Source organism: Paramormyrops kingsleyae, chromosome 1 (genome assembly GCF_048594095.1).
Source record: "Paramormyrops kingsleyae isolate MSU_618 chromosome 1, PKINGS_0.4, whole genome shotgun sequence".
Taxonomy (NCBI): Eukaryota; Metazoa; Chordata; class Actinopteri; order Osteoglossiformes; family Mormyridae; genus Paramormyrops; species Paramormyrops kingsleyae.
The window spans coordinates 20,837,702-20,853,397 of record NC_132797.1 but is presented as its reverse complement, the minus strand read 5'-3'; the positions used below and the strand labels follow the sequence as shown (position 1 = coordinate 20,853,397).

Here is a 15,696-nt window from a genome sequence, read left to right as displayed (position 1 = left end):
GCCTGCATCATGCCCTGTCACCGTAACACAGGTGTGTCCAGGCTTTTTGATGGGTACTATATGCCACATTGAGCAAACTATTGTAAATATGAAATAAAACGTAGACTCACCGATGGTAACTGTTCAAACCAGGACTCAAGCAGCATCTGGAGTGATTGAAAGAGTCCATCAGCCTGGTACCTGAACTCCTTGTAGTCATTCTCAAACTGTGAGAGAAGCAAAGACATATTTCAGTCATTGATACTTCCCATTTTATTATAAATAATTAGGGATTATTACATTGATATTAGAACCTCAGGCTTTCGGTGGTCAAGCACGTTGTAGGCCTTGGACTTGGTGCTGGTCACTATGGTCTGATAGCGGACGTGAATCTTCTCAATGCCTTCAATCTTTATGTGATGTAGATCCGAGAGACGTTCCATCGTGTCGGCCATGTCCGCAATCTTTTCCAAGCGTTTGCAGAAAGCATCAAACTTCCCAAAGATGTAGTTCTCACTATCGTAAGAAGATGAGTCAGACTGTGATCACAGGCAACGTTACTGGGGGGTGCAGGGGGCCTGACGTGCAGTTGGGTCTTGCACTCATCAGATGAAAATATTATTTGAAAAGTTCAAAGAAATTCAATTGAATTGTAAGTTTGCATTTGATAATTTGGCTTGTTAGTCCTATCAATTTCTAACCACAATTTACTGTAATTGTATTAACTGTATTAATGTATTAATTACTGTAAGTGTGTCTAAAAGTGTGTCCCTGTCTGAGTGTGTCCCTGGCTGAGTGTGTCCCTGTCTGAGTGTGTCCCTGGCTGATTGTGCCCCTGTCTGAGTGTGTCCCTGTCTGAGTGTGCCCCTGTCTGAGTGTGTCCCTGGCTGATTGTGCCCCTGTCTGAGTGTGTCCCTGGCTGATTGTGTCCCTGTCTGAGTGTGCCCCTGTCTGAGTGTGTCCCTGGCTGATTGTGCCCCTGTCTGAGTGTGTCCCTGGCTGAGTGTGCCCCTGTCTGAGTGTGTCCCTGTCTGAGTGTGCCCCTGGCTGAGTGTGTCCCTGTCTGAGTGTGTCCCTGTCTGAGTGTGCCCCTGTCTGAGTGTGTCCCTGGCTGAGTGTGCCCCTGTCTGAGTGTGCCCCTGTCTGAGTGTGTCCCTGTCTGAGTGTCTCCCTGTCTGAGTGTGTCCCTGGCTGAGTGTGTCCCTGGCTGATTTTGTCCCTGGCTGATTGTGCCCCTGGCTGAGTGTGCCCCTGTCTGAGTGTGTCTCTGGCTGAGTGTGCCCCTGGCTGAGTGTGTCCCTGACTGAGTCTGTCCCTGTCTGAGTGTGTCCCTGACTGAGTGTGTCCCTGTCTGTGTGTGCCCCTGGCTGAGTGTGCCCATGTCTGAGTGTGCCCCTGTCTCTACACGCCGCTGATCTGGGTGACTGCTTGGCCTCTCTCACCCTGTTCACTCTCTCCTAGAAACCTAGAGTCACCTGTGATGTTGTATGAGTTAGTATCAAAGCGTCTTATTTATCTCTCTTTCTTAAAAATAAACAGTTTACTATGGGATATATCACATGGATCCTTCCTCATTGTGTTTACCGATGTTTAGATACCTGAACTCAAATTGCCGGTGTTCTGGGTTTTCCCGGATCTTTTCTCGAACTCGTTGAAAGCACTGCTGGTACTCTTGGTTGAGCTGAGAACATTCCTTGATCCTCTTCAGCAGCTCGGTTCTGAAAATGAGTGTGTGTTGTAATCAAAATATTTATATTAAATACCATTTAAGCCATTTTATGCATTGCATTGCAGCCATTGTTTCCCCTTCCGAGGCTGGGAGCTCATTCCCCACACCAGCTCTGCATATTTACGTGGGTTATTGTTCGCATGTACAGCCGGTGCTACCTGATATAGACTCCCGGATTAGTGTGTACTGAAGTTCATGATAATCCACATAGGACATAAACACAAAGCACTGAGCGTACATCTGATATCAGCCAGGTGACCTAGGGTGTGGACGGTGTACCTGCTGTGCTCCCACACTTTGGACACACCCTGGCAGAGGTGCGCTTTGCAGGTGCTGATCATCTGGTTGGTGATCTTAATGAAGAGGGACGTCATGCGTTCTGATGTGTTGTAGTACTGCGACACGTTGTGGATCAAGCAGATGCAGTTCATCAGTTTGGGGATGTGCTCTAGCAAGTTCATCTAAAAGAAGAAAAACTTCCCTGTTATGCTTGTGTTTACTCACCGGCAGCTGAAACTGACAAGAAGCAAAATCTAAACAGAGTGGAAAGTGTAATGCAAGTAGCACTCTTGCATTAAATCTTTCCTATTAAAGGATAAAGTAATATTTATTGCAAATATTTCAAAACTACTATTCAGAATGTGGGCTTTTGATAAAATATTTAACACACATGCATGAGAAACATGAATCACTTCATATAAACATTTATAAATATAAAAGTTAATTAAAAAAATATACTTATTACTTATGCTTATTGAGGGCATATTTCATTGTTGCTTATGATAGAGGTGGGCAAGAATATTGTTCTTCGCGTGATTCATAATCGCTTACCGGAGTGCATTTTCCAAGCGGCCCGAAGAACTTCTCCAGTGTGTACAGGTATTTGACGTTGTCTTTAGCCTCATTAGCAGCATCCGTGATGTTCCCGTCCTTTGACCAATATCATTTTCATTAGAAATGCACCCAGCCCATACCTGGCATTTGTAAGCTGTTTTTGAAAGGTCTGATTTGAAACACACCAGTTGTTTCCACCTCCTCAGCGTCTTGGACTTGGCCACCTGCAACACCCCCACGACCTTCTTCACAGGGGGGCTTTTAATCTCATCTAGGATGCTGACAAAATTAATCCAGAAATGCTCCGTTTATAAACTGCATTTTGCATATGCCAGAGTACATATTTAAAATATTACAATACAATTTAAGAAATGCATCCATCTTGCTTTGAGGGTCTTTATGAGGGTCAGAGTTATGGAGCAATTAGTTTATGTTCCAGGATATTTTATAGGATGGATTTTCTAAGATGGGGGCAGACGAGGGCCATGATTCATATGGAGAGGCCAACCTTATTATCAGCCAATTTTTTTTTATAAATCAATTACAGTAATGTTAGGTGTATTCTCCTTACTTGGGAGTTTTTGTTTCACAACACATCCATGTAAAGCACCTTGAGACGACCCTGTTGTGTAAGGCGCTATATAAAAATAAATAGAATTTAATTTTGAATCAGTGAGTGACAGGGAAGGGAACCCCGATGGCCCCCACCCCCGTATGCACCTCTGTTTGACAGACACCACATTACGCAATAATAAGTTTGTATTTATGTGAATGGCAGACAGATATTTTGACTTCTACCATCAGTGAAAGAGCCTCGTCTTCCTCACTGGGGTAAATCCCTGCAGACCCTGAGTACCTGTTGAAAGTGGCTGTCCGGCTCTTCCAGTGCTCCAGCTCGGCCGAGGGTCCGATGTCGTCGGCCTCCTTCCTCATCTGCTCGCTTTGCGTCAGCACCTGCTCGATCTGCTGGGCCCAGGTCAGGAGAACTCCTTCCAGCATCTCCACCAGCTCTGTGTTACTGGCTGGGAGACAGACAGGCCCAGTTACAGTGTGGAAGCTCTAGCTAGTTGGGACTGGTGATGCAGACGGTGGTCTCGTACCTGCCGCAGTGTAATCTGAAGGCTCGTGCAGGTTTTCCAGGTTGTACTGATTTCCCGTGGTATGTAGCTGAAACTTTCCCTCCAAGTTCCGCCTTGCCGACAAAAGACTAGACACAAATCTGTCCAGCGACGCAAGGAAGTCCTGCACCTGAGCATTCCTCAGCCCCTCCTTCACAGTGCCCCAGTTCTATGGAATAACACAATATGTCTTAATATTTCTTAAGAACTGCACTTCAGAAGTGGCCATCTCTTCACTTACAAAGTCTGAGTGATTATGGCTTCATTTTACCTTCGGTGTAAATTATATATACTGCATTTTCAAAAACAAAACTTAAGCTGTAATTATACCAATATATTCCTAGTCTAGGAAGAGGAGAACCTTTTTTATTTTATTGTATTTGCTTAATTGTTTTGTGGGCACAGGTTTTTTCACCTTTTCTTAACGTTTTTGCATTTCCTTCAGATATTACAATTTCTTCATGGAGGGCAGCGTAAGTCTGTAAATTCCGATTGTGTAGGCTTGAGTTTTTATCGAGATCAGAACAAATAATCATTACAGTAACTTTAATTATATGGGCGGCCTTCTCGATGAATATAAGGGTATAATACGACCCTACCTGTGAGTCACGAGGTGTGGAGGGGTTCATTGAAGCTCGTTAGCATATCAAACGAGGGAGAAAACTTCCTGCCAGCTGCTTCATGGGATTTTAATTTGCAGTCTATCCATGGGTAAAATGGATTTAGACTATGGTATGGGCATGAAACTCACCCACGTGACCACACAATCATTAGTTATACAGCAGTCTTTCATGTGTCATGACTAATTTCTATGGTAGCAACAAATGAATAAAATTGCTCCTGAAAACCAACTAAACCCCTGAACTATCCCAGTGTACACTGCTGCCAGTGACCCAGAGTAGGCTACTTCCAGTTAGAAAAGTTCAGTCCTCTCCTCACCAAGTGCCAAATGTAACGCATTTCGGAAACACAAAAACTAAATGCAATATATTTTTTAGAATGTTAAAACTACAACACACAAAAAAAAGAACTTGGGTTTTTGGATTTTGTCAATGTTTCGTGTTCTTATTTTGTTATTTGTTTTTTTTGGGGGGGTATATATTAGAAAAATCCATATACAGAGTTTAGTTTCTTGATATCAGATACCTCTTGAGACTTCAGTGCAGGCAGCATGACTAAGGAGAGAAACGTTTCCACACTGTGGAGAATGTTTCCGCTGGAGCAATCGAGCATTCCAAAATTCACCTCCTGTAATGAATAAAAGGCACAATCTCTGCTGGCACTCTGCCTCTGAAAGGAGTCTGTATGCATCCAATTCCAGTCCTTGAAATTAAACTGACCTGAGACACATTGGAGGTTGTTATGGCCTTGTCTGTGATTCTTAGAAAAAACAAGCATGTTCCAGCCAAACCCTTCAAGAATAGGAGAAGACATTCAAATATTAATTGACTCTCAACATCCCTGAAGACTTATATTTCCTTCACTTTTTGTGCTCTATAGGAAGACGGTGATTTTCCATGTATAAATACAAAAACAAAAAAAGAACATACTTTGTCTTGTATATCTTTATTTTAGATCAGAGGTGCCCAACTCCAGTCCTGGAGAACCAGAGCCCTGCACATTTTTGGGTTTGCCCTCATTTAACACACCTGATTCAACTCCTTGTGCTAATTACTGTACCAGTAAATCAGCTCTTGAGCTGGATCATTTGTGGTGGAACAGGGAAAGAGCTAAGCTACACAGGGCTCCGGCCCTCCAGGACTGTAGTTTGGCATCCCTGCTTTAGATGATAACTGTTATATTAAATTAAAAAATCTTAAAAAATGATTTAAATTCTTGGATTTTCTATTAACCCAAAACCTTCAGAGATGTATGAACTGAGACATTCCCTGAATAATAATTTTAAAATTACCTCTGCTGATCCAGTGGTGATGAAAAGCTTCTTCTGACACTGGGAAGGACTCGCCATGTCGGACCAAGACAGGTGGTTGTTCTGTCTCTGAGGATGGTATTGGGCACAATCAACTTGTGCTGCCAATCATTCTACAGTATATCTACCCATTCAGTGCTTGGTAATGTATGTAACATGTGATTGGCGTGTGAGGCCCCCTGTAGTTGTATGTAACACTGATTAATTCTAATTTGTTAAATACATATTTTATATTTAAGATGGATTACCAATTTCACATCTTGATAGAAGAAAATCAGCTTTTTTGATCCATTTGCTGCAAAAAAATCTTCTATTAAGCTGAACTATGATATGAAAAAAGAAATTAAAAAGATTGTCATTCAAGGTTCTTTATTGTCATTTCTTTCATACAGGTGTAAAAAGCAAAACGACGTTCCCCTAGGTTAATGTGCTTGTACAAGGTGACATACATTAAATATACACAGTAGATTACTACAAGAAAATGTATAAAATATCAGAGATGAGCTACTTAAAGAATATATCTAAAAATGTGTAAGATACATTTATGTATGACATCAAGCAGTCTGTGAAAGGCTTGTGAATGTACGACTGAGATGTACCAAAAATTGCAGGACAGATGGCACCTACCTTGTCGTCAGAGATGAGTGTCTCCTCCACCTCCCCTTCCACTAGGCCTGCACCGTCAGCCAGCTTGGAAATCAGGTACTTGTGCCGCACGTCCAGCAGGGCGCGCCGCTCATCTCTGGCAGCCCTGGCCTGCTTCACCATCTCCTTCCTGGCCTCATTCGACAGCACTGCCGTGCGTTTCCCTGAGGCCTGTAATATTGTCAAAATCACAAAATCGCATTGCTGACTGTTGTCTTGTAAACCAATGCAGTGACTTAGCAACACGGATTAAAACTATTTGTTTCCTTGGAGAACTCTTGCCTTGTATTTAATAGGTGCCCCCAAATTATTTAATTAACCAACATAATTCTGTGAAATCGGATACAATTGAAGAGCATGGGATGAAATAGTAAATTGAAACATTTTAACATTTATTGAGGAGCCAGTTAAATTGACCTGAACAGCTTTCACAGCAAATGCAAAATCTACCAGAATTGAGTCTAATTTCAAACCCAGAACACTGAAACTGTGTAGACAAATCTGTTGGACACTGTACTGCATTTCCTTGCTGTTGTAATTTACATTAAATAACTAATATTTTCTCTCCATTTTGCCATCACAGCAATAATTTCTGCCTATACCCTGTTTTATTTGAAGTTATTTACAAAAGATCATATGTGGGTTAAAACTCCATGAGTATAGCTTGAATTATAATTGGTTGTATTGGGCATGTGCAATGCAACCTAACTTAATATCAGTCTTGCCTATGTCTCCATGAGTTGACTTCATGTTCAACTGCCATTGCTTTTGTCAAGGGGCATTGGAGGGGGGTCCAGCACTTAATAGGGGCCGCAATATCTATCGAGGGGGACTCACCCTCACCCCACCCAGTCGACAAAATCACACAGAATTTCTGGCTTCCAGCTCGAAAGTAGCTTCTATCTACACACCTGATTACACCCAGTTCTACGTCGCTATTCTGATACGTATATAAACCCAACTATACTGGGAGCTGCCATGGGTTCATATGTTGACATTTAGTTTTGGTGTCCTTAGGTACTCACAGCCGTGGTGGCAGAGGGGGACGATACAGCGGAGTGGGCTGTAGGGCTGGTGACTTTTGGCTTGTTGGCACCTATGCGTCTGTGTACCCTGACGCCGGACTCAGCTGATTGGGACAAAATGCATGGCCATTATGTCAGTATCACACTCCTAGCAGCTCACATTCAGAATTAGGTGATCAGTGGTCATTGTTGACACACCACAATGAAATGTGTCCTCTGCATTTAACCCATATGTGACATAGCAGGGGGCAGCTAATTCAGCACCTGGGGAGCAGTGCTTGGGGGCGGTGCCTTGGTCAGGGTACCTCAATGGTGCCTTGCTGGTCAGGGATTCGAACCAGCAACCTTTCGATTATGAGTGGGCTTCTCTAACCATTGAGCCACCACTGCCCACATGGGACTGTTTACTCAAATCTTCAAATCTCCAGAATTTCAAAACCCAAAAGCATGTTAATTATGACAACTTGCGTTTGAATTCTGCAGATTGCAGGGATGATTCTAGAATGTTTTTTTAAGGTGGGGGCATAAGAGGGGCCATAATTCATACTGAAGGGCCCACCTTTTGATTAGCCAATGATATGATATCAGTGAGTGACAGGGAGGCTGGCATTCTGGGGGCCAATCAGATTTCAGTTGGGGCCATTGCCTTTGTGGCCCAGCCCCGGTATACGCCCCTGGAATATGGGCATAGTGAATAAGCTTTAATGTGACATAGATAGCAGTAGTATACCATTGTGTACGCTGATAAACGGAAGCTCCAGCTCTTCACCGGCATGTAGCGCTTCATTGTCTTTATTGTCCTTCCTTTTCTCACCCTCAGCTTCACTCTTCTTCTTTTCTGCCTCGTCTCCTCCGCTTTTCTCTGGCTGACCCCCAGAATCAGGGCTCCCCTCCTGGGGGCTGCTACGCCCCCCCTCTCCTGAGTCAGGTCTCTCAGGGTCACTCATCTGCACCAGCACAAAGATGCCACACCTTATCAGTCTAGGTTTTTTAATAAAGTAATTCAAATACACCGTGTCATACACAGTAACTTACCCATGTACAACAAACGCAAGAATATAGTGCAGGATATAGTTCACTCAGCCAAAATGTAAAAATCATAAGATAAGCTTTTTTTTAGTAAACAGTCTGCATAGGTCACAAAAATGTGCCAAGGAAGACAGTCATTTAAACACATTTCAACAGAAATAAACCTTTTCTAATTATTCTAGATTTATTATTATTATTATTATTATTACCGTAAATCTTTCCGTAACAGAGCTTCTGCCTTCCGACTAAGAGCAGCTTCTGTAGTTGCCTAGTTGGTCCTGCCTTCTCTAACACTTTGTCAAAGTTTGTGTGCTGCCATGGAAACTGCATGGTCTGCTTGGGACCGTACCAGAGCAATTTTCCAACCTGTGAACAATGCTCAGCTTATGTTTCTGTACACAAACCCAACATGCTGCTTGGTGACAAAAGAAAGTGTGAGATATCATGTTCGACCACCTTCTTCTGCGTACAAATACCTTCTCATTCGAATAAGCTTCCCTCTTTCAAACTAAAAAGGTACAGCAAAAATATTCCCAAGAGGGGTAAGATTAATATGGTTTTGTTTATATGCACATACATAAAATTGACTTATATGTACATTTATTTGTACCTTACAAACAATGCACACATGAGTAGGACTGTAGGAGTTTACAAGGCAGCTCCTAATCCTAATGCTAATTTTGTGAAGACAAAATTTGAAATATTCAAATGTCACTCAGTTTCAATTATATTGTACTGCTTCCTAGCAAAAGACTTAATTTCTTCATCAAAGAATGAATTCAGTAAAAATGACAAAACAACTGACATTATCAGAACATAAGCCTGCATTATGGTATTTTGTTGGAATGTTGACTTTTTCTATTATTTATTATAATTAAAAATGAAGTCACAAAACTTGATATTTGACAGTACAGTAAATATTTGGCGCTAAGCACACTCAAGCGTCACTAGTGGATCAACAAACATGCATCCACTGTGTATTTATACCAGAAAAAAATCCAGAGAGGAGACTGTGAGTGACAGTAGCTAATAAACAGGCCCCAGGTCACATTTTGGATGTGTTCTTTTGTGGCATACAAACTGAGCGCTAACGCTACCACTTAGTGTTCCTGCCACTCTGGGTGTGAGCGCAGTAACTTCTGCCTTCATGCGCACACTGTTATGACCTCCAGACTAGTTTTGGAGTGTAACAGTATTAAAGGGAAAGGGGAATTGGATAAAGGGACAAACAGCATAAGGGGAACAATGGAACACCAGTGGGCAAAGGGATTCTCTTTTTGTATTTTTATATTTTATTCACACACAATATTAACACTGGACAAGCAACCTAGTGCAAAAGACTTTGAGAGTGACCATGGCCAAAATAACAACCAAAAATCCCCAACTACCAAGCGACCCACACCTAATTTTACCTAAGTGCAAAAGAAAAGGAAACTGAAAGACAAACACCCCACCTGATTCCCTAACTGTCATGCCCCGCTCGTCCGATCCTCCCGTGTGCCACGCCCCCTCATCTACCCAGTGTGGAATCCCCGTGTTTACCAGCTGTTTCTTGTTGCTGTTAATTGGTCCTATGTATTTAAGTCTGTGTTAGGTATGTTTTTCCCAGTCCGGTCATTGACGTTGCATGTCTCCAGTGTCTTATGTGGGATTGATTCCCAATAAACCCCGTATTCCCTGATTCTCCATCTCCCCGCTCCTGCTTCCCCGGTCCACGTTGTGACACTAACCAAATAAACAGAATGAAACACACACTCACAAAACAAAATAGCAATCACTTCCTACACACCAATACCATCACACACGCAGAACATACACACAAGCCGAAGTGACAGTGTCTGAGGGGGTTGAGCAAAGACGTAAACCAAAGAAAAATCAAACAGGGAGATCGAAAGCCAAGGAGCAAATCGAACACTGCAAAGGTACAAAAAGGGCGAAGTGAGAATCAAAAACCAGAAAACAATCCAAAGTCAATACTTAAACAATATACAGGTCAGAAAAGCACAAAACAGCAGAATCAATGAGCAAAGCTGTGGGGATGGCTGAACGGCACCTTTTCAACTCTGGCACCCGGAAGTGAGGAATGGCTTGGAAGGGATTCCGGAGGCAGAGCGAAGGGCAGGCTGAGGAGTCGGATGACGAGCAGTGGACTGTAGGCGGAGCTGAAGCAAAAACACGAGTACAGCCCTGGGAAACTTATGGCACGCAACACCCCATCACACAAGTGTGAACCACACGGATGTTCACAATCACGCACACAATCACTCAGAAAAAAAAACCTGCTAAAGCACATACTAGGTCCGTGAGAGAGCATCCGCCACAACGTTACTGGCTCCTTTTTACGCACAATTTGCAAGTCGAACGTTAGTACAATAAGTGCCTAGCGTATAAGACACTGGTTGGTATTACACATTCGATTAAGAAAAATGAGAGGGCTGTGGTCAGCATAGATAACTACAGGGTGAGTGCTACAGTATCTCCCACGGAAACTCTGAAGTGCTGTAAGGGAAGCAGAAGTGTGAGGGCCTCTTTTTAAGTGATGCTATAATCTAGCTGATGTTTCACAAACTTTCTGGAAAAAAAAAACTAATGGGCCGTGGTCATCCTCCTGTAGGAAGATGGCGCCCGCAGCCAAACCACAGGCATCCACTTCTAATTTAAAAGGCTTAGTAAAATCTGGTGTGGCCAACGTAGGCGAGCTACGGAGTAAAGAATTGATGGGATCAAAGGCAGATTGACAAGTGAGGGACCAAACAAAAGGGGTGTTCTTACAGAGTAGATGGGTAAGGGGTGAAACAATGTCAGAAAAGTTCCTACGGAAACATTGGTAATAGCCTGCCATCCCGAGGAATCTCTTTGGTGTCCAGTGGTCTGACCATCCCATGATCCACCAGTTTCCCAGGTAGCTGACTATTCAAATTTTCTGTGGATGAGCACTAGCAAAGCATTCTGTAACTGCCTAAAAAGGACAAAACGTGCTGCCCCCAAGATTCCAAATATATGACTATGTTGTCAAGGTATGTTTCGTAATTTTTCAAATATCGTAACACTTGATTCATTGAACACTGGAAGGTGGCAGGAGCGTTATGTAAGCTGAAAGGCATGACCGTATACTGTAGAAGGTATCAGGTGTAGCAAACGGAGATATCTCTGATTGTCAATATCCTTTTAGGAGATTTGGTTATGGAATGGGTTGACCCAATACGGTCCACACAATCCTCCATTCTGGAAGGGGAAAACCATCAGGTTTGGTTACCGCATTTACCTTCCTATAGTCCGTACAGAACCTCAGGCTTTAGAGCGAGCAAGCAATAAGAGCTCCAGGGACTGCAACTGAGAAAAGCAAGACCTGTTTCTTTTTTCAACAAAGCTCATTTGTACGGGCTAGCATGATAGGGGTACTGGTTGATAGGGAAATAATCTCCTGGAATGGGGTTCTGGAAGAGGTGTCTGCGAATAGGGATGGAAATCTATCCACCAGGGACTTAATATCTGACTGAGTAGCGAGGGGTAAGTGAGCATCTCTTTTTTTTTACATTACATTCAAGAGCAAAGAGTGTGGCCGCTTCGAACTCACCCGTCCCGTGGGAAAAGGAAAAAAATAAAAGAAAAACAGGGGGGGGGATACAGAAACAACAAGCGTAACAATAACAGACATCAATCACCATGGGGAGAGAGAGAAAAAAAAAAAAAGGTATACAGAAATAATAGCACTAATAATGTCGGTGGGATGGAAAAAGTTAAGTATTGGGGAATACAGAATACAAACAACCATAAGAAACATAACACTCATTACTTAAGGACATCAAACAACAAGAATTATAACAACATCAGTGATAATAATAATAATTAATAATGTGACAAATCGGTATTATATATATGTACTGTAGCATACACACACGTGATCGTACCCTTATACATGTATATTTCAATTCCTAAATCTATAATATACCGTATAACATATCGATCGCTCAACAATTCTTGTATGTATGTGCAAGTGTAGGTGTGAACTGAATTGTCATTGGATGTGCTGGGGAGGCGACAGCACCCCCCCCCCCCAGGCCCAAGGCGAAGGCAGGAGAACCAGGCAACCGACGCCACCCTGCCGCCCCCCCGGCAGAAGGGCCCACGGCCAGGCATCTCTGCCCGAGAGGGCCTGGAGCGCTTCCGCAGGGAACGGGAAAGAAGCGGGTGACATGAGATCCCTCAAGAATGTGTCAGACAGATCGATGCCTGCAAACTTACAGGCTTGAGCTCAGATAAGGACACAGGTGGGGGACACAGTGGGGTAATTACTGTCTAAGTCATCGGAACAGTTTTGCGGATCGGCCGTAACTTTGGGTAAGGGAGCCACTTTCCCTCCCCCAATGTCATTCCTCAAAATAAACATAATCCCTGAAACGGGAAGTAACGGTTGAATGAAACGAAGTTTGCATTGCAGCAAGAGTGATCGAAGGTGCTTAGGCTAATTCAAGGTCATCGAGATGCACTTGAAAATGGGGAGATCTCATTTTCTCGAAACTTGGGCACTTTACCCTTTGCAGTTGGAGGAGCTTAAGAACATCAGGTTACAGGGAGACAAAAAGGTAAAATACTTCGAGATCAACAACAACTTGCAGTACAGCGATTTGCAATTGCAAGTTTTAAGAGGTGGATGCAACGTTTAGTGGAAAATCCCACTAAACAAATCACACAGAATTGTGCAAGACAACGTGAGTAACATGAAAAAAGCATATTACTGCTTTCGCAGTGAAGTGTAAGTGACGCGTTGCCAGTGAATATCTTCCACTGTCATGGAAGATATTCAAATTGAACTACAAATGCCTCAAAAACGCTTAAAACAAGATGCACAAACGAGGTGGAACAGTGCATTATGTAGGTTTCAAGTAGCCAAATTAATTTTTATTTATTTTTTTGGCATTCGTTTTTTTTCATTTGTATTTAGTAGTTTTTCAATATATTAATATTCAAAAGTATACATATTTATATTATACATTTATTATATTAAAATATTAAAGAAAATGAGCTCTTGTATCTGAATCTGTATTGTTATCAGCAGTTGCGTATTGGAATTGAATCAGAACTGAAAACGTGTGGATTAGTCCATCTCTAGATGATATGGACTTCCCCCACCATCAAGATCAGTATGGAAAAGTGCTATCTGACCTTCTTGTAGTTCCCTCTTGTATCAGGTAACATTATGAGAGAGGAGAATAGTGTCTTTTTCTGCAATCTCTTGCTCGCTTTCAGTTACCAAAAGTGATTTCCATGGTGCATATGTCTCCTCATGATGAGGGACTTTGAGTGCTGGGTGGTGCAATTACATCTTTGCTTTCATTGTCATCTTTGGCAGCCGGTGAAGGTAACTTTGCTGTGAGGACACTTCACCAGTGGAGTACTTCAACAGCTCATACATCATGCACCCCTTTAGGGGCTGTGTCCTCGAGAGTGATGTAGACAACAGATTCATCCCAGTCGGGGTGGGGTGCACCTATGATGGGCAAGGCTTTGAATGGCACGTGCCCCCCTATCTAGGCCAGAGGCGCATAATTGACAGAGTGAGGTATTTCATTTCCCTCCTTGTGCAGGCAAGGGAAGAAAACCTTCTAGAATGAGCCGTCAAGAAAGTCGACCTCAGTATTAAGGACAGGGCCATAGTCTGGTCTTAGGCCGACCTGTCCGTCACAGACAGACGTGCTGTTACTGGAGCTTCCGTAGCAGGTCATGCCCAAAACAATTCCCAAAGTGAAACACCTGACTCTGTTATCAAAGAACCAAGGATTATGTCAAGCAACTGAAAGTTACATTTCGTTAAACACGGTAGCCTCAGCATTTAGGACCAAAAGCTTATCAAACAGAAAAAGAGTGTCAAACAAAACAACAGTAACACATATTTCAGGACAATGATAACAAGGACAACATTATGGATGCATTTTAATGCAATGTTAAATTGAAACTCATTCACCTTGAATTCTTTGGATAGGTTTGGATGCCTGTCTTTCAGGTGCTTCGCTAAATTGGAAGCGTTTCCTCCTTTGGTCTGAAATGTACAATGGCACCGTTTGCTTTTGCAAATCTATTATTACTTCTCCGTGATCAAACGCACAAAGGGACTGTACAAAGTACTTCCATATGCCACATCTTCTTTTCAATGTGCAGAGGCACTGCAGCTACACTTTTTTCCTTGCCGGTCAGTGTTGCCAACTTAGTGACTTTGTCGCTAGATTTATTGACTTTTCAAAATCCTTTAGCAACTTTTTTTTTTTCAAAAAAGCGACTGCCAACAAATCTAATGACGTTTTGGACAAACCTTAGCTACTTTCCATAGAAAACTGTTGCCAATACTGCCACAGGAGCGTAAGGGACATCTCTCTCTGCATTTACTCTGTTCAGTGAGTGACAGGAGCAGTACTTTCAATTCACACATGAAAACAGTGTTGTCACCAGTCTGTATTGTTTGCTACTCCTTTGGCTTATTTTAAATTTGATCATTTTGACCATCACCATTATATCCTGTGTTTTGTTACCTAAATGGAGGTGGTGCACTGTGGGAGAGAAAAAATAAGAGCTATTCTGGCACTTCAAACTTTCCCTTTGAGTGATCATTTGACATGTAAATTACAGCATAGCCATTGTCTTTAAATTATGTGTGTGGTGATTTTGTCAAACGACGTCGTGAATCAGAATTATAGCAGTGCCAAACAACAGCTTGAAAATCTGTAGTCTTAACGGGCTGTGTTTCAATCACATTTTCATACTTGTTCTGGATGTATTTCAATGCAATGTTAAACTGAAACTCACCTTGAATTCAGCTACCTGTTATGTCACCCAGGGAGCTGGGGGTTAAGGGCCACGCTCAAGGACCTGCAGACATGCCGAGGCTGCAGGGTTTGAACCGGCGCCCTTCTGATCACAGGCACACCCCTTAATTTTCCAGATCTTTATCACAAGCAAATTATAATTAAAATTTTGCATATGCACTTCATGTACAATAGCTGTCACTATATCTATAATTATCATAACATAATTTAAAGCCATTATTTCCTTACTCCAAGGATCCATTTTGTTGCTTAAAATTCCCTTAAGATTACCCTCAAACAAATTTAGAATTAAAAAAGGCGACTAATTGGATGGACTGAAAACTGACATTTAATTTAAATAATGAAATCATACAAAAATAATCTTTTTGCCATAGGGTGTAACAATAGACAACGCTGATAGAATGGTTTGTCTTTGTACTTGGATTGGTCCTCGTCTTGCCTCATTCAGTCACTCATCTCCCCTTTTGGCCAGTAGGTGTTGCTGGCAATCCCATCTCCCATTGTTTCCCAGGTAAATTCAAATTTATATTTTATTTGTCACATACACAGTCATATACAATACGATATGCAGTGGAATGCTTGGACG

General features: G+C 42.3%; 1 protein-coding gene across 1 annotated transcript in view; it reads right to left on the bottom strand.

Annotated features, from left to right (window-relative positions):
* dnah5l (dynein, axonemal, heavy chain 5 like) overlaps positions 1-8,604 on the bottom strand; it is a 111,209-nt gene extending 102,605 nt beyond the window's left edge. Inside the window, exons 1-16 of the mRNA XM_072711707.1 lie at positions 8,499-8,604; positions 7,991-8,207; positions 7,261-7,364; positions 6,218-6,406; positions 5,839-5,913; positions 5,573-5,659; positions 5,001-5,072; positions 4,807-4,908; positions 3,643-3,829; positions 3,399-3,564; positions 2,728-2,821; positions 2,540-2,638; positions 1,988-2,169; positions 1,578-1,697; positions 294-495; positions 111-206 (exon numbers count right to left, since the gene is read on the bottom strand). Coding sequence (XP_072567808.1) covers positions 111-206; positions 294-495; positions 1,578-1,697; positions 1,988-2,169; positions 2,540-2,638; positions 2,728-2,821; positions 3,399-3,564; positions 3,643-3,829; positions 4,807-4,908; positions 5,001-5,072; positions 5,573-5,659; positions 5,839-5,913; positions 6,218-6,406; positions 7,261-7,364; positions 7,991-8,207 — 1,992 coding nt within the window. The 5' untranslated portion in view covers positions 8,499-8,604. The remainder of the gene's footprint in view (positions 1-110; positions 207-293; positions 496-1,577; positions 1,698-1,987; positions 2,170-2,539; positions 2,639-2,727; positions 2,822-3,398; positions 3,565-3,642; positions 3,830-4,806; positions 4,909-5,000; positions 5,073-5,572; positions 5,660-5,838; positions 5,914-6,217; positions 6,407-7,260; positions 7,365-7,990; positions 8,208-8,498) is intronic.
* Between the last annotated feature and the right edge of the window lie 7,092 nt (positions 8,605-15,696).